Source organism: Vanessa atalanta, chromosome Z, assembly GCF_905147765.1.
Source record: "Vanessa atalanta chromosome Z, ilVanAtal1.2, whole genome shotgun sequence".
Classification (NCBI taxonomy): Eukaryota; Metazoa; Arthropoda; class Insecta; order Lepidoptera; family Nymphalidae; genus Vanessa; species Vanessa atalanta.
Window position 1 is genome coordinate 4,384,579 of NC_061902.1, and position 20,270 is coordinate 4,404,848.

The 20,270-nt window shown below is 32.9% G+C and overlaps 1 protein-coding gene across 9 annotated transcripts in view; it reads right to left on the bottom strand.

Annotated features, from left to right (window-relative positions):
• Positions 1 to 20,270, bottom strand: part of LOC125075747 (neuronal PAS domain-containing protein 2-like) — a 90,589-nt gene that overhangs the window by 12,515 nt on the left and 57,804 nt on the right. For all 9 annotated transcript variants that reach the window (XM_047687455.1, XM_047687456.1, XM_047687452.1 and 6 more), the window contains exon 7: positions 9,898 to 10,148. In XM_047687455.1, the coding sequence (XP_047543411.1) occupies positions 9,898 to 10,148 (251 nt within the window). The remainder of the gene's footprint in view (positions 1 to 9,897; positions 10,149 to 20,270) is intronic.

Sequence of the window (20,270 nt, forward strand, 5' to 3'; positions counted from 1 at the left end):
TTAAGCATATGCATGTGGATCGAATATATGTAATTGCGTGATATCAACGGCGAAGATAATAATTTAAATATTTCAGAGCTGTGTTCAAAAGACTATGAATTTGTTGTAAATTTTACAATATCGTGTTTGACTAGGAAATTATAAACAACTATATCTTATCTATCTATTCTATCTATTTACTAGCTTTAGATAAATGAAATAATTTTAGTAAAAGTAATTTAAACAATAATTGTGATATTTTAGTTTACGCGTAACGCATAAAAACCGGAAGAGTTCGTTATCTTCAAAAGTAACTGGGCGATATAAATAAAAAGTGTAAATTTATTATTATGACAGTGGAATGTAAGTTTATTAAATATTTTTAAATTCATTAATAATCGATTCTACTTAAACACATATAATGTTTTATTTTAAATACGACATAAACTAAATAAAATTGACGTATTTTCTTTTTTAGCGTTTCTTTAAATCCTACGTAAACTTTGTCATAATTAAAATACACATACATTAAAATTGTTTAATTAGGTCTTATTGAATAGGTCAGTTTTTCAATATTTTTTTTAAATGACTATTAAATAAAATAATAATAAATGACGTGTAAATATTAAGTTCCACATACCAACAGCTTCGAGGCGGAGCAAAACTAAAAATTATATCATATTTTCAAAAGTTTTTCACTGAGAAAGTCGTTTTAACACTGTGTTTTCATTTTTAAATCACGTAAATAATATGTACGGAAGACGTTACAAATTAAGAAAATAATATTTCATCACTTTTTTAAAAATAAATATACATTTTACTGAAACTTTTAAAACTGTTTAATAATAGTTAATTCAGTCACTTAAAAAAACCACTATAACGTTATTTATTTCATTAAATACTTAAGAACAAAGGTTAAGAGAAATTTAAATAAATTGTTTTAAGTTAGAAATGCACTGCCCTATAGTAAAAACTTCACAGACTCGACGGAAAACGCGGATAATTTTCCTCCGCGAGCTTTGATGTTAACTATTGCGCGGTATCTGGTCCTTGTAACGTCCGCCCATTGCACCTGCATTTATATTCTAGTCACTCACACATAAACAAATAAATCAGACACATAGACCATATTCCAATAGAGTAGTGTGAAGCAGAGCGGAGCGTTCAATTTAGAACCCTAAGTTGTAAGCTTTACAGATGAAATTTGCAAATTGAAAAAAAATTGGGTCGAGCATACATCAAAGTTCATATTGCACTCGTGAAAACTTTACTAGGATTTACACGTACTACTGTAATCTAGATAGGCGGTAGGCGGAGCCTCCAGTACCTGCCCTCTCATCAATAAAGTAAAAAAAATGCAATATGCCTTTTTATATTCAAGAATTTATTAAACGTTTACGCCCATTTAATATGAATTATAAAGAAGTGTGTATACATTGGTAACGAGGATTGTTAAGCTTTTTAAGGTTTTATAAATTTAATTGTATCGAATTGCAATCAAATTCTATGTATAATCTACATTTCTTCTGCTTTAAATTTTATTTAATCTTATTAAATGTTCATACAATTTAATTATTGAATATATTAAATAAAATAATAAGACGACCATAAAAAGACTAAATTAATAATCAATAAGAAAAATATTTATTTTTATGTTGTAAATGAATATTGGAAATTAATTATCTTATTAAAAGGGCTTACAAACCACGTATGTGGTATGTTTATATTACCTTCCGACGTCTTTATTCACTAGCCAGCGTAGGTCGGCTAATTAACTCAAAATAAGCGAGTTGAACAGAATTGACGCCTAGCAACAGGGATGTTATTGATATGTAATTTCGGATCTGGATATGCATACGAATATGCGAACGAAATGTTACCGGTTTCACATACGAAATTATTTCGAATAATTCGACTGTATCGGATGTTTTCAGCTACGAATATTAAATTAGAATATTGTAAACGAAAAAATTACAAGGTACTAGTTTGATTTTATTTATAGGGTTTTATTCGGTATAAATAGTCTTAAACACAATTTAAACATATATCTTTAGGTATACAAATATGAAATCGCGATTTTTGGATTATATTGGTTCGCCCATCATTTCATTGTTACCTGCAAAAGCGCTTTCTTTAATTAAGAATATTTTGAATAAACTAAGCTATTATCTGATTGGTTAAGTTTATTTAAAGTGTATGTATAAATCTGGGATTACTAAAGTGTACTTTTATAGTCGTTTCTTAATTTATATCTCTATATTATATCTGAATTCAGTTTGTGACAAGAATGCTTTAAGAACTAGTTTTTAACCCTTTGTTCCCAATGGTAAAGTAGCCTATTCCCGTACCAAGGATTCAAATTTCATCAAAATCAATGAATTAGTTTAGTCGTGAACGCGTAACAGACAGACAGAGATACTAGCTACGCTTTTTTGATATTCGTACAGTTAATTGGTGAAATACAGTGACTACCGTTTTTGGGTTTTTTTTTTCATGATATCGATAGGCCGACGGCAAGTAGGCCACCTGTTGTTAAGTGTCACGACCCATAGGCAATGGCGCTTTAAGAAATATTAACCATTGCTTACATCGACAGTGCGCCACCAAGATTGGGAATTAAGGTGTTATGTCCCTTGTGCCTGTAGTCACACTGGCTCAATCACCGTTCAAACCGGAACACAACCATATTGAGTAATATTATTTGGCGGTAGAATACCTGATGAGTGGGTGGTACCTACTCAGACAGGCTTGCACAAAGTCCTGCCACCAAGAATCTGCATTCCGTGACTTATACTCAAAAATAAATACATATTGTGTTTATATTATTATGATTACGAATAATTTTGGAATGGCGTTTAGGTAAAGCTAGTTAGAGAGATCTTGATTAGAAGACAATGTCGATTTCTCTCATGTTATACGTCTAATTTAATAGATTTAATTTATATTGTCAAATATTTGTTCTGGTCATTTAAAATTATTTGATACGTTACATTGATTTAATATATAGACGATTTATTTCCAAAGTTGAACGACGACATCATCTCTAATTGAAATTGAGCTTCGAACGTAATCCACCAAGCTGCTTTTCAGCAGATGTCATGTCAAATTTTCACTGCAACATGGTTGATAAATAGAAATACAGATTGACTACGTATCACTACACTCTGTGCCTTTTATATGTAGAAAAAAAAGAGTTACGAAAATATTTTACACGGTTTCAATTTATTAATAAAGAAAATTATATTACATACTTATAGCACTTAGGTATAACGTATCTTTCTACTAAAAGAAAATAATAGAATTGGATCGTTAGTTCCGAATATTACCTGCTATATACAAACAAACAAATTTTACCTCATTATAATATTAGTGTAAATTGAACAAATGATTTTTGTAAAGAAAAAAATGAATGTATTTTATAAATAGTATAGCAATAAAATACTCGCAGTTTTAAGCAGGATTTATTTAATGAATTAAAAACATTTTTTTTATTTTAACCGTTAGCGACGGAATAAACTACAGAACAAAGGAGATGGTAGACTTCTGCTCGGGTAACAAGTACGTAGAAAATTTGCTGTTATACAATATGGCGTTACCTTTAACATAAAATAACTGATTTTTCCCTTTGTTTAGATGTTAACGTCGACAATCAGAACGGCCTTTGTACATAACAGTGTAGCATCTCAATTTTCATACCAATATAGTAATCTAATCGGATTAAGTATTTTTCCTTTGATAAATTTAGCATTTTTAGCATTAGCAGCCTGTAAATTTTCCTCCTCTCCCTTTGAGGAGAAGGTTTGAAGCATATTCCACCACGCTGCTCCAATGCGGGTTGGCGGAATATACATGTGGCAGAATTTCATTGAAATTAGACACATGCAGGTTTCCTCACGGTATTTTCCTTCACCGCCGAGCACGAGATGAATTATAAACACAAATTAAGCACATGAAAATTCAGTGGTGCCTGCCTATGTTTGAACCCGAAATCATCGGTTAAGATGCACGCGTTCTAACCACTGGGCCTACCTGTTGCAACCATCTAGAAACGTTCACCTCAAAGGGAGAGGAGGCCTTAGCCCAGCAGTGGGAAATTCGCAGGGTGATAATGTATAGGTGGCTAACTAGCAGTAGGCTCACCTGATGATATGACTACCACCACCCATGGACATCTGCAACATTTGGGAGCTGGCAGTAGAGTTGCCGTCCTCTAAGAAATAAGTAGGTTCTTTTCTTAAAGGTTCCCAAATCGGGTCGGAAAAACCACCGGCGACAGCTGGTTCCACGGAGGGGTTGTGCGAGACAGTAAATTCCTTAAAAATTGGACTGTTGTGGATTTCCGGATATCGAACATCGACTAAATATTTAACATAACATAATAATTATCTGTAAATATAAAAAAAAATTCTGTACGTGAGTAAGTAACTGGTCTACCTCTAAACGTTGGACCGATTTCTTTGATTTTTTGCGTGCATATGAGATCTACTCAATGGATGATTTAGATTGAAACCGGGAAGTAAATAAGATTCACGTTTTATTCGCCCAAAGTCGGAATATCTTTATTTCGCTAATCATTATCATTACATAGTATAAAACACGCTCACCGCTGTCTGTGCCTATATATGCTTAGATCTTTAAAATTACGCTACGGATTTTGATGCAGTTTTTTATAATAGATAGATTGATTTAAGAGGAAGATTTATATGTATAATAAATGAATAACATACTAGAGAAACACTGATAATATGTAAAATAAAATGTCGTAAATAAACACATTTTTGCGTTTACATTGCAAACGCTGGACGATCCCAACGAGATAGATCAAAATAACTGTATGTACTATATGTACTACAGTAATGTACACCTGAACACGCGATGGTATATGTCTATCTCTTAGGGATAGCCCAAAACAACTATTTTTTATCCTTTACTTTTTAAGAGAAATAATGGCTTATTTTCGAAGTGATTTTAAGCAATAGAGCATTAATCCTTATCCAATTAAGTATATTAAATACATTGTGCATTTAATATAGATCAGCATGCAGCTTACAGCATGTGATTTAAATGAATACTTTCGAAGATATTACAGATTTAAAACGCAGGGACATAGCGGCTTGTATTGTCTAACAACTGAAAAACTTTGAACGTTGTAAGTCATTCTGTAGTATATTTAATAACAGCATTGCCCGTACGGAGTCAGGGCAGGGCGCTAGTATATTTATTGTTTCACATAGTTTTTCTCTTTTAAACACACAGCTCAATTGATCGTTCTGTAGATGTGCCCACATAGAGTCTCAACGTCAATACATTTTAATGATAACGTGTTTATATGTATGGTAGACAGATGGACCAATGGGCCACCTATATTAGTCATTGGCGTTGTAAGAAATTTTAACCATTCCTAACCTCGATAATGCGCCACTGACCTTGGGAACTAGAACACAACAATAATAATTATTATATTGTTTGACAGAAGAACAGCGGATCAGTGGATGGTAACTACCCAAGTGTGCAATCGTGCGTGCTTTCAAGAGACCTTACAACCAAGGTTTTCAATATGCATGTCGGTCATCGGAGTGAAGCTAAAATATGTTGCAAATCGATATTGCAACCGTTTGAACGACGGGTCGCTGTTTATAAATAAAATAAAGAGTTTACGTAACGCAATACAAATGTTTTAACGACAATTTTTAAATTGATGCATTAGGGGGATAGTATTTACATGGGGAGGATACGTCGTTTGTATTCTTAAAACTAATAACTACTCAAACGACAACTCAGAATATTGTAACTAGAATGGGGGTAAATATAACTCGTTTCTTTTCCTGGTTCTACATGGCTGTGCAATGCTATTACGATTGTTATCAAACACAAGTTATCTAACTTAAGTAAAACATATATCGTGTATTTTTAGATATTATGATAGTGAATATAGTATTAATTACATTATTTTCTTTAAATAGATTGAGGAACGACGGCTTGTTCTTGTGTTATAGGGAACGGCCGTAATCGTTCTTCTCCCGTACTAATTGTCCTAGTAAAAGCATTGGAGTAGATCGGGTTCACTGGTGAATTGTTGGATACATGTTGGTGAACTTTATTCGAATCATGCAGCATTTTTAAATCACCAAGTACAAGACAGTTCTTGATCGCATTTGAACCAACGATCTTTACTTATGATTCGTTTGTTCCATTGTTGTGAACCAACTCGTAAATTCCTCTTCGTGTACACATTACAATATAATTCTCTTTATATTAATTAACAGCATTCTATTGCATATATGTATGTATATGTGTAGTAATTGTGTATTTTTAATTCAGAGCATTGCTGTGTTTTAAATATTGCGTACAGTATAATTATGTTACATTTTATTCGGAGTATAACACTTCAGTAACCGGCTTACCGGCAGTAAACAGCTTTCCATCCGAATATTTCGTCAACAATGTAAGAACGTTGAAATCGAAAACCGAACGTAATCTCAATACCGAATACATTGAAGCAGAGTTATGAATAAATATTATTTAATAATTTTCCAATAGAAGTTCTTTTTTTATAGCTAAGGTTGGCGGACGAGCAATTGGCCCACCTGATGGTAAGTGGTCACGCTGTAAGAAATATTAACCATTCCTTAGATCGCCAATGCGCCACCAACCTTGGGAACTAAGATGTTATGTCCCTTGTGCCTGTAATTACACTGGCTTAATCACTTTTTAAACCGGAATACAACAATACAAAGTACTGTTGTTTGGCGGTAGAATATCTGATGCGTGGGTGGTGGTGGCCCAGACGGGCTTGCACAAAGCATTACCACCAAGAACGTTCTACTTGTAATATCGTTTTTAAAAAGTATTTTCATATAATCTTTATCAAAATTGGTAGTTTCATAAAAGAGTTCCTACGTTCTTTCCTTTGTTCGTTTGTGTGTAAAATGTGTGTGCAAAAATTCTCTGAATTGTCAAACTGTGATTTTCGTTCGGAACTTGATATATTCCGATATAAGATAACTTTAAACATCACTAATGTTTATTTTATAAACCGCTCTGTTGTAGTTTTGACGAATGAGGCGTTACATTTTTTCAAGGTTATTTTGAATTGGCAAATCTTTTTTGAACATGTCTTGGATTAGTTTTAGGCGAAGGAACTCCTTAAAAGATAACAGCATTGTCGAAAAATTTAGTATACTATAAAATATTGTTTTTTAAAATAGGTTTCAACTATTCATTTTTTTCTGTTTGATATGCATTATTAAATAATAGATATGTACAAAATTTTAATTGTCAATTCGGACTATCCTGAATTATTTATTATATTATGTTATTTATTTGTATTTCCGCGCCCACCAAGTGCTAACGTTAGAAGGCACGTGATTTTTGTTGTACCGCGTCCGAATCGAACCTTTATCATCACCGGTATATTCACTCACGAAGGCGCGTCTTTGCACATCAAATTTTTATCGGCGTGCATTACTATGGTAAATAGATCTATAGATTTGGTAAGTATTTATCGGTTAAAAGAATCGTAATGAACTATAATTTTACTGACACAAACAAGGAGTCGTTGTTTCTATTAGCAATTCTTTACTCACTTCTTTACGTTTTTGAAATATTTCTTTGTTATTTGAGTTGAAAATTTAAATTGAGAAAAACAAATGTTTTGAAATTTTTGTTCCACAATTCATACAGTTATAACCTGTTTTATCAATGGGCACCACTATATCTTTCTTTATATCGTCAATTATATATTTCATAATAATCTAATACATAAATAAATAATAATTATACCACTCTCTGGGCCCAATTCAAGATAGAAACCTATTTTAATACGTTTATCTCTAAATACAATGAATGCAAACTATGTATCGTTCATTAAATTATTTGTGTGTACAAGGTACTTCAAAAATTACTATCGTTATATATAAAAGTATAAGTACCGCAATCTAGTATCAGTTATGTCTAATATTAGTTATCTAATTATCTACCGGGTGTCTTGCTGTGAGCGATACAATGATATTAGATCCGGTCTTATATATCACAGATAGTTCAGTACTCGGACGGTTTTGTGTATCATCATTACATAGTATAAGACAAAGTCGCTTACCGCTGTCTACCCCTGTGATGTATGCTTAGATTTTTAAAATTACACAACGGATTTTCGTGCGATTTTTTTAATAGATATATTGATTCAAAAGGAAGGTTTATATGTATAATACATGCACAATATAGAGAAACACTGATAATTTAAGAGGTTTCTAAAATTAAGTCGTAAATAAACACATTTTTTGCGCTTACATTGCAAACGCTGGCTGAATCCTACGAGATAGATCAAAATAATGTAGTCTTGTACACCTTAAAAGGGTCTTCAAAAATCCACAATGGTATATGTCTATCTCTTAGGGATAACTCACAATAATCATTTTTTATCCTTTACTTTTTACGAGAAATAATAGTTTATTTTCAAAGCGATATTAAGCAATACAGCATTAATCCTTATCCAATTAAGTAATCCTTAAATACATTGTGTATTTAATATAGATCAAAATAGCCGTTTACAGCATGTAATTTAAATGAATATTGACGAAGATATTACAGATTTAAAACGCAGGAACATAGCCGTTTATACTGTCTAGTAAATGAAAAACTGTGAACGTTGTGAGACATTATTTAGTATCAGCATTGCTCCCGTGGAAAGCCGGGGCAGGTCGCTAGTTGTATATAAAAAAAAAACGAATAAATTTTTAGAAGATTGATTGATGGATATTCAAATTAAAAATAGAGTATATTGTTATTGTAATGAAAATCATAATTGTTAAATACGGTTTAAAAGAAAACCCTTGTTAAATACGGATTAAAAGAAAACCCCGCTGAGTAAGTCTCTTACATTTATCTAACATAAGAGGTATTTAATTTCGAACTGCTTTTGTATTTTTTGTCTATACAACAAATAATAATCAAGCTTAAAGCTTCTATATTAGAAATTTATGACTTGACTTTAAATGAGTCTTTATTTTTTTTTTCATAAAGTTATTAGATTTTCGCGCCATCTGCTATGTTGATATGATTATCAATTGTCAACATCGACTTTAAAAATTTTCAATTTAAGGGCATAATAGATGATGCCTTAAAAATACACTAAAAAAAGCGGCAATAATATGTACAAAAAATATAAATACCTTTGATAAGCAATGAATACAATTCATTGAATGAACCTCGGCATTCGTGTATCTTACAATTTTTAAAATAACGTTCTCTTATGACAATCGTTGTGTTCAAGAGGGTTTACGTCGCTTTAGTAGCGTCAAGTCACCAGCGACGACGTACTTCATTAAATAATCAAGACTTTGAATGTCAGGTTAACCTCGTTAAGTTAGTGAATAAATCACTACAACGCCACCTAAAGTATATATTGTCCGATTGAATATAATTGGCAAATGTTGTCTTTATATGTCTGTTTATCATCTAATAACTAAGTTTCATGGGAATGGCTAATTTCAAAACATTAACACATAATTTTATTAATTTCGTGCTCAGTGTTGAAGGAAAATATCCTAAGAAAACCTGCATGTATTAGAAGATAACCTGTTACATATTTATCCATGAACCTAAATTTGATAATAAAAAAAGGTAAAGGTTAAACTCAGAATGAGTTGAACCAAAATAACTTGATACCAAAAAAAGAAGGAGATGAGTCTTTTTATTTAAAAGGTCCTTTCTTTCAAGAAGGAAAGAGGGCTTACATTGCATCACGTGTTTGCTCAGATTAATGTTTAGGGTAAGCTTGCTGTAGTGTGGTTGTCAGTTTGTAAAAACTAATTTTTGATCAGGAGATTGAAGTACCGTTTAATTTTATGTTCTATAGAATTGAACAAGAATATATTATTATTTTATTATAGCTTATAATATTATATTAAGAATTGTTACCTCTTTCTCTTCTTCATCAAAATCCTTCGGCTCCCCGTTGTTGATCATCAAGGTGAATTTCCTCTTCATTAGTTTAATCAGATGTTTTCCTTCTTGCTCTGCGACGACGGTATTTGTACACACGAAGCTTGTTACCGCCTTCGTGTCCTTGTCCACATCGAGACGGCCTAGAGTTCTCATATATATGAATTCGCCATTCTTCGTCATCAAACGGTAGCAGGATTCACCAACCAAGCGGTGCTGATCGTACACTGGGGAAAGAAAGATACGTTACAATACTTAACACGAAACCTTATTGCACTATTTAAAATTAAAATAATGTCTTGAAGTTTATAACGCAATAATCTTCAAGTTATAGCATTCATTGATCAATATCGTGTGATATGTTTAGTACGCAGTAAGTAACGTAACGTTATATATATTTAATTTGTAGGAACTGATTGTTTTTATTTATTATAAAACCTGGTATGTGAAAAAAAACTGCTTTTATACAGTATTTTTGCCAAAAACTCAAATGATGGATTTTTATTGTTTCGTCAAACGAATATCTATTTGAATTGCTTTTTGCAGGCTGTATATAAATGTTTGACACTGCTCTATATTTGTTTATTGTGGCTAAAAGTTGACATTTGTGTTTGATGAAATATTGATTGAACTCAACGCAAACATTTATTTTAGGTATACTAGACGACCAGTGATTACCAAAATAAAATAAACGAGAGCCGAGATATAAGTCATCATCAATTATTTCGATTGTTTGAATAGTTTTGTCGAAGCTTTCAGGGCGCTTGTGTGAATTTTAGTAATTTATTTTGTCGTGTGGAGATAAAATACAAAGATACACTTATTTGACGACCATCAATTGTTTATTTCGACAACCACCCATTTAAATGACTAGTTTTATATGCGTAAATATTAATTATGATTTTTGTTCTGTATACTTTCTAAAATTCTTGCCTTCCTGTGACAAAAGTGAGTCAACTTCGTACCTAAAGTGTAGATAAATAACAAACAAATGTAAATATAAGATAAAGAGAAGGGAAACAAATGAAAATTAAACGAGAATACGTGACACAAAACTTTATAGTTTTGTGTTTTTGTTTTGACGTACTCTCTTAACAAGTTTATGATTATTCATAAACTTGTAAAGATCAGGTGACCTATGCTTTGTATATCATGTATTTGGTTCCTACAAAGTTCGTGACACTAACGTACAACTCAGTTACGGTCGAAAAGTCCTTCGGAAACTATTTCCGAACTTTCTTGTAACTTTGAACTTTGGACTAGTCAGAGCTTTTATTTTATATGATTAAAGGGTTATTAACTTAAGCACTTAAGTAATTAAATTACAAACATGTATTAATGAATTAAAATAAGTTCATACATGCAGTTCACTGTTACATTTCTGTAAACCTGTCATGTTTTATCAAGACATTATTTCAAATTTTATGCAATTATTTAGGCAATATTACTGTAATAAGTGGAAGTAAGAGCGATAGGTGGTATAATACCATGTATATTCTGTTTCGCTCTTTAAAAGACATACTCATCATAGATAGACAGACTAGAATATATAGTTAAAAATTTCAAAAATAAAAATATTAATAAATTGTCGACAAAATTTACTAATAACAATCTTTATGCACGCGTGGGAACGCGTCACACTTGTTTATTGATAACCAAATAAAAAACTAACTAACTTTTTTATAAATTAAAACATCCACACCCAAAAATGACTGTTCAAACTAAAATAACTGTGAAATACTGTGTTAAAACTTTACTTTATGAATATCATTCGTGTATTAAGATTTAAGTTTATATCGTCTCTATATAATGTTCAATGGTCTTTAAACACTCGCATATTTGTATTCGTTAATATAATTAATTACTTCGCTAATTTCTTTTATGGTGGTTTTTTAATAAGATTTTGCCCTGTTTGGATTGTTTGATAATAGGAGATAAATTAAACGTCGTCATCTGTCACTACAGAATCATACATCGTAGACGGCGCTACGGATGCCGCGATGCCGCTACGGATAGCTAGTAAAGTTTGGAACGAAATATTTGTGACGTCATATTCACTTTTATAATATCTATACGCTTAATAAATCCAACTGTCCGCTGTTATTGTGATATTTGTATTATCTATTCATATTAATAGATGAGACGTTTTTATTGTTATACAAATTTTATTCCATAAAATATTTTTTTTATAAACTCTATAATGGCCTGACCAATTTCGCCCACGGCAGAAAATTTCAAGGGCGCCCACGGCGGATAATTAATCTACTACTAGTGGATCTTAAGTCAATTGCATTCAAGAATCCTCTTTAATTTTCTGCGCATTTACGGCTGGAACTCTTCAAAATGAGACCATAACCATAAAATATAATAAATAATTTTTTTATGTACAGCTATCGTGATATGATCATAATCACTGTGATAAAAATCAGCTTACGCTGTTTAATAAAGATAGTGCACAATTTTGTGCAAAAATAGGTGCAATCTCTAATCCATCACACTCATAATCCGCTGCGACGGTGAATCTGACACGACCGGATATAGTTCACGCGCTTTGGGGCTTGGGAGTGTACATACATCCAAGTTCCGGACTCTAGGCTTTAAAATAAACTTTTATCGGCCTGACCTGGTGTTTGAGCCCCGGACCGCGGGATCTGCGGCCTTACGTATAGCTACTGGAGCAACGAGGCAGACAAACGCGAGGCAGTATATAGTACATGGCAGACAACATATGCCAATGGTTTTGTTTGTAAGCTTATAAGAGAGCCTCATAAAAATAATTACTTCAGACCTGAGATAAGCCGGCGTATGGAAAACAGCGTCGTAATTGTTTTTTCCCGTCTACAATTTTTATTTACACTAATATTTTATTATTAAAAGAGCCTGAAGGCACGCGTTCTATTTTCAAAGTGTATTCTCGTCTTTACAGTTGTTAGTATTGTATTAGGGTTATTAAACAAAGGTTTTCGAATAGTATAACATAACATAAGCAGAAGAGAAGAGAAGGTTTGGAGCATATTCCACCACGCTGCTCCAATGCGGGTTGGTGGAATACACATGGGGCCGAATTTCGTTGAAATTAGACCCATGCAGGTTTCCTCACGATGTTTTCTTCGCCGCCGAGCACGAGATGAATTATAAACATAAATTAAGCACATGAAAATTCAGTGGTTCTTGCCTGGGCTTGAACCCGAAATCATCGGCTAAGATGTACGCGTTCTAACCACTGGGCCAACTCGGCTCTCAGCTTTCGAATAGTATTATTATATATTAACAATTACAATGGTCTAGTAGTTAGAACTCGTGATATTTAACTTAACATTAACGAGCAAAAGCCATTGTGTTTTGTGTGCTTCATAAATGTTTTTAATTCATCTTATGCTCAGTGGTGAGAAAGGACGCGTGTATCTGATAACTCGCATTGGAGCAGTTTGGCCGCATAAGTTCCAAACCTTGACATAAATATTTTCTGGTGTACTTTTCAACCAAAATAATCTGTAGAGATAACCTTGCAAGCCAAATAAACGTATCAAGTTATTAATTAATAGTACCTAATTACTCCGTGTGTTTGATCCCGGAATTTACGGCTATTGTATAGAGATACAAAACAAACTACACACAATATTATTATCCAGGTATTACCTTAAACTAGGTGAATTTTGTATTACTTCTGTATTGTAGGAACACAGTATAATTAACACAAAATAGAGTGGAGTTATTTGAACATCAAACTTTAATTTAATGAAAATATCCAATTGTTGATTACAGTAAATAAACGACGTAAAATGTTCCTACCAGTGTTTTCAGTACCGTTTATGGTATTACTAATATAATAAATCGATCTTGTGTATTATTTATTGCTAATATTAAGTTTGTTTTGGGTATATTTAACTCTTTAATACCAAATCGTATCGTATCCGGTGATAAGTTTAATAATTTTAAAGTATAAAGTGCATTATACTATATATGTATGTATATCGTACGTTGTATGTATTCCATTATTTATAAGATTCATAGATTTTCTATTTTCATATAATTGCCATACGATCTTTTGATTATTTATTGATGAAAATCGATTGCATTAGCGGCATACAAATTAAAGCAAGCTAGGTCAATACTAACATTGAAAATAATTAGCCGCTTGCTGTTGTTGTTGATAATAATTATTTATTAACAGGATATATCAAAGCAAGATTTATGACGTACGTATAAAATTATAAAAAAAATTGCTACTGATAGTCTCCAAGCTATTTCTGGTTGCCTAGTACTTTCTGGCCCGTCTGGTTATTTAGTTGGTAATAGAACTATGCTGTGCTCGTGTTATGTGATCTGGTAATTATACTGGGGGAGTAGTGGGAGTATAAAATAATTGATATCCTCGAGTACTATTTATGGATGTCTATGAAGATATATGATAAATTAAAAAATAAGTTAAATATTTAAATATTCTATATCTGATAACAATAATACATATCTACTTGGTCGTGCTATAAATAGTATATAATTTTGTATATTCCAATATAATTATGTATAGGTATATATTTAAGTACGATGGTATTACAATTATTGATTCATCCCTTTCACATACTATATTTTCAATATATAAGTTCGTGATACTAAGTATATAGTGACATAGAAAGTCTTCAAAATGCCTTCCTAGTTTCGTGATTATATAAGTACGTGTAAACTTCTTCTCCCGTCATATTGACTCCTCGACATAACATCAACAACCTGTAACTTTTCCACTGCTGCACCTCTCCCTTTGAGGATAAGTTTTGGATCATATTCCACCGCGCTGATCCAATGCGGGTTTTTGGATACACATGTGGCAGAAATTCTTTGAAATTAGACAAATGCAGGTTTCCTCACGATGTTTTCCATCACCGCCAAGTACGAGATGAATTATAAACACAAATTAAGCACATGAGAATTTAGTGGTGCTTGACTGGGTTTGAGCACGCAATCATCGGTTAAGATGCGCGCGTTCTAACCACTGGGTCATCTCGCCTCTCGTCTCGTTTCATGTTATATTGCCGCCTTATCGCATTATCAGACTGAAGAAATAGAGTGTGACGGAAACATTAACTTTAATATCTTCTGCGAAGTATGTTAGTGTCCGTTGATAATGGCCAACGGACCAACCAGAAGAAAGGAAGAATCAAATAACCAATAAAACATTTTTTTAAGCTGTTATAAACATACAAACGGATAACTACTATATATAATAAAGATCTGATATTAAATTTTCGTAGATATAACATATATATTCAATGATGGTGCGAGGATTTATTCTGATACATATTAGTCTCAAACTCAATGCTATTCGTATTGACACAGAATATATTCGAACTAAAATGTATTTCACAAGAATCTGTGACTGGCGTTAGATTTGTTTGTAAGCTCGTCTATGTTTAGGCGCCGCCCACTCATCCACTCCAATCACGCCTCTGCCCTGTTTACTGTTGTTGTATGAAAGTTCAAATTATGAAGTAATATCATATCCTAATAGTAATTAGCAGGCTTAATTACCGTAACGGTAATTTATTAGTGCCTTTTTTACGCTGGCAAACCGCCTTTACGCGTTTTCCGACAGCGCTAAAGGCACCGGAGTACCCACTTGTAGCCGGCGGTACCCATTCTGTCTCTTCGAGGGACGTCACGGGATTGCTTGCGCATACTACTTTAAGTTTACTCTTGTTTAAGATAAGTAGTAGTATCAAACGCTAAAGTAGCTCTTTGAAGTTACACTGTCAAGTTTAGGAGGTTCGATAAATCATTGTTATTGTATATATATTCCGTTACGCACAATCGATGATTGAAAACAAAATTCTCAAAAAACTGACCAATTAATGATGATTTTACAGCCCTTTCTCATCGTCAATTGATTCAGGCTCATATGAGGTATAAATATTTATAAGGCCATGTTTTGTCCGTATTGATGTGTGGTACAAATTTGCCCTTTTTTGCAAGTAATTTCATTTTTCTTTCGCACGTGTATGGTACAGTGCCCGTCGAATGTGGTAATATCAAAATAATTATGTTATAATTATTATTTGAATGATCTTTAAAGTAGAAAATAAAACTCATAATTTTGTTTTATTATACAATTTTATACGATATAAGCCCGTTGGGTTATATAAATCATTTGTAATTTAACAATAAAATATATTTCTACTTTTGATTTAATAATATACCACTGAATACACCTAACACAACACGCCACAAGGGCATAAGAGAGCGTCAGCGAGTGCTGCTTGCCGTCACGGCATACGAATCTTACATGGCAACGTGAAAGTTTGAATAAATAGATGTTTGTTACTAAATCACAACAGAGCGGAACGAATAGATCTGGAATAACACCAGCAAACACACTCCTCCCTCACCCTCTTCTGACTAGCGATCGAAGTCGCGGGCGCTAACTAGTTACGATAATATCATGTAAAACACGGCAAGCAGACGTCACGTATTTAGGGTAAACCGATGCTTTCAAACTTAACAAAGTCAGCCGCTGATGATTGCATTGTTCCCGATGCGTAAAATCCTAATGTCAATAGGAGTTGAACTAAAATATGATGCATTAATAAATAATAAAGGAAAATAATTTATTGCATTGGTTGTTTTCAATGAATATTTTGAAGAAGAATAAGATTTTTTAGTTAGTATAATATTTTGGTATATGTATATTATACCAGGAGATATAAAAAAAACAACGCCACGTAATACCACTCAATATTGGACGGGAATTAAATCATAAACGTATAATACTTTATACTAGATGTTACCCGCCCGCCTCGTTGAGCATTACAATAAAAATCATAGCCTTATCTTGAGACGTTTCCGCGACGATTGGTCATAATGAGAAAGAAAAACAAACACTATATCTGTAGATAAATATATAGACTACAATTAGTTATCTTCATACATTAATCCGTTATTAGTAAGATAGGTAGTTTTCGTCACGAAACGTTTAAATTGAAAAGGTTTTGAAAATGTAAATATATGATGGCTGACAATCACTCGCCCATTATAATTGAAGAATCTTAAATTACTGAATAATTACTACTTTAATTTGTGAATAGTTTAAAGTTTATAGGTTTATCATTCGTAGAAATATTTGATTTATATTAAAACGTTTAATACCAACAAAATATAATTAGTATCACAATGTAATCGTAGCACATAAAATAACAAGAGGCTATTACAGGTGGTTTCATGTTTTAAAAGTGTTACGCGACTCGGTTTGTTCACTCGAAAAACCAGCAGTGTTACCCGAAAGTTTTCGGTAACGTCAATCATTCATTTCTGCGCTACTTTGAATGCATATATATTTACACAGAGGCGAATGAGGAACAAAAACCAATATAAAATACATAGCTTATGATATGCGAATATATTTGATTATAATGTTTGATTTTGTCTATAATATAGGATGCTAATTGGTGCCCTGCTCATTTTTAATAGCGATTTGATTAATACATCTAAACTGTAGTTATACCTATATACATATGAAAATAAACATCAATAAATATAGTCACTGATTGACATAAGGATGTCAATTTATATAAATCAATATAATCGTTTCATCAAATAAATAGCAGTGCATTAATATCTGTCGTATAATAAGCTCAGATTATAAAACAAATGGCGGGTGGAGCGCGCGAAACATTATAGTGAAGCAACAAAAAATAATACAAAATCAAAAGCGAATTCGAAATCCCGACGGTGCAAAACGACGCGTCTTTTTGTTAATACATCAAAAGTACTACGTCACTTTAATAATAAATTACTACGTCACACCCTTAGGGGTATCATTTCAAAAATTCATTCCCTAGTAGGTGTCTACTTAATAAAACGATCCTACTCACCAAATTTCAAGGTCCTAACTTTAATAGTTTACGCTCGACGATGATGAATCAGTCAGTCAGGACTTTGTATTTTATATATACACATATATATACTACATAGATTAAAATATCAACAAATCGTTAATTACGTCACACACTACAGGAAATTTGCATTTAGTCCTAACAGACGTGCGTTTCCTGAAAATTGTCCCTATTGTGAAACGCTACATACGTTGACAAGTTGACCTCGTCTCAAAGCAGGGAAACGTTATTAGGGGCGAGCGCTGCAGTGGGTAAACGGGGCGAATACCCGCTCCTAGTTTCCCCTTGACCGGCAGTTATATTTAATTTGAATATGAACTTGATTAAGTATTTCATCATAATTAGTGATATTATGTTATTATATTTATATAATCACTTATATTTATATTGGTTGGAGCGGGCAAATGGGTCTCATGATGATAAGAAAGGACCACCATCCATAGACATTAGCGATGAAAGAAATATTGAACATTCCTTACATCACCCATGCGCCACCGACCTTGGGAACTAAGATGCTACACCTCTTGTTACACTGGACGAGTTACACAGGCTTACTCAGCCTTCAAAATGGACACGGTACCTACAAGACGACGAGTTTATACTGGAATACTCTTATCACAATAAGTAAAAACTGTCCGTCCTCCGGATAATCTAAAGGATAATATTTCATGAATCTGCTCTATTCTCTATGACCGATAGATATGTTCATGTTAGTCGATATACATACATACGGTATTTCATTTGACATGCATTTTCTCTTTATGGTTTTCCATCAGCGCCGACCACGACATGAATTTTAAATGCAGTCATGTTTATATGAGTCGTTCTTATTTAGCTAGCCGTGTAAGATAGCGACAATTCTATATTATATTAATTAGTAATTAATTGCGAGAGAGATTGTATGCATGTGAATATTGAAACAAGATTGTATGCATGTGTGCGTGCTTGTGATGATTATTAGAATAACTTCGCATGGTAGTCGCTTCCTTGTGTAGTGTTTTTAACCAAAGCGTGGATACAGCTGATGGTATATCTTTTTCTTTGCATATTTAATCGCACGGAAATAGAACAAGAAAACTAATCAACACTCAAACGACAACCCTATCAAAAAACTAAACTATATATATATATCACACTATTTTGGTCCAGTCATGCTTTTATAAAAGACTGTCTGGCGGTCAAATCGATCAAACATCTGATAATTCAATACCGATTCATAAATTATTTTTTTTTTTTTTTTTTTTTTTTTTTATCTTTATTTATAAGAGGGTTTTGTCAATAATGACCATGTCACCCCCATCGTTCCAAACTACATCAACCTCTTCTATCTAAATAAATCTTAACTAATTTATATAAATGCCTAGCCTCTCTGGAGGTAGGTGTGGCCAGGATACTATTAAATATCCCCACATTGTTTACATTGTATTGTGGATAATGCAAAAAAAATTGTTTACGTTCGGCTTCGATACGCACACACTCCACTAACACATGGTACACGTCTTCTAAGCGGTTACATACTGAGCACAATGGAGAGTTGACTTTTTTCAAAAGAAAACCAAAGCTGTTCAGTGGAATATGACCAGATCGGAGCCTATGGGCTATGATAATATTCTCCCTACTTATACGACTATCGGCAAACCAAGGTCCACGTGACAAATTAGGCTGGATGGTATTGTACCATATTCCTTTGCTTAAGGCTCTTTCATCAAAATGCTCTTTCCATTGCTTCCAACACAAATCTTTCAACCAGCCAAGCAACTCTGAAAAATATGGCACACAATGTAAATCTTCGCCTTCTATCGTAGCATTTCGGGCCAAAATATCGACCTTTTCGTTTCCTGGAATGCCGGTATGCGAAGGTATCCACTGCAATATTACATTTTTATTATGATTCATTAATTCATACATGGATTGCATGATTGAATAGGCTATCGGAAGGCATCGAACAGTCGAGGCACACCGAGCCACATGTTGTACAGCGCTTTTAGAATCCGACAGAATTACAATGTTTTGACCTTTAATATCTCCAACATAAGACAAAGCCTCTGCTATAGCTATCAATTCCGCTCGCATAATTGAAATGGTTGGTGACATTTTAAGACAAACTTTACTGTCGTTCTGAACATCATAAAAGGCAGCACCTACACCTGAATGGTCTTTCGAACCATCGGTAAAAATTTTATAAAAATTATCATAACGATCCTGTATGAACCGATTACACAAAACACCTAATGAAATCGGATTATAATGACACTTTGCTCTGGTGACATAATCAATATTTGACTGGACAGCTGATCCAAGATCCATATTGCTGACCCAAGTTGAAAGTGAAAACATTTCTAATTTTTTACTTTTAAAAATAGGTTTATTTCGTAAAATTTCATGTAACTGAAGAAGCAGAGGTTTCTTTTTATGTCTCCAAAAATTTTTATTAATCCGTTCTTCTAAGCTGTCTAACAAAGAACA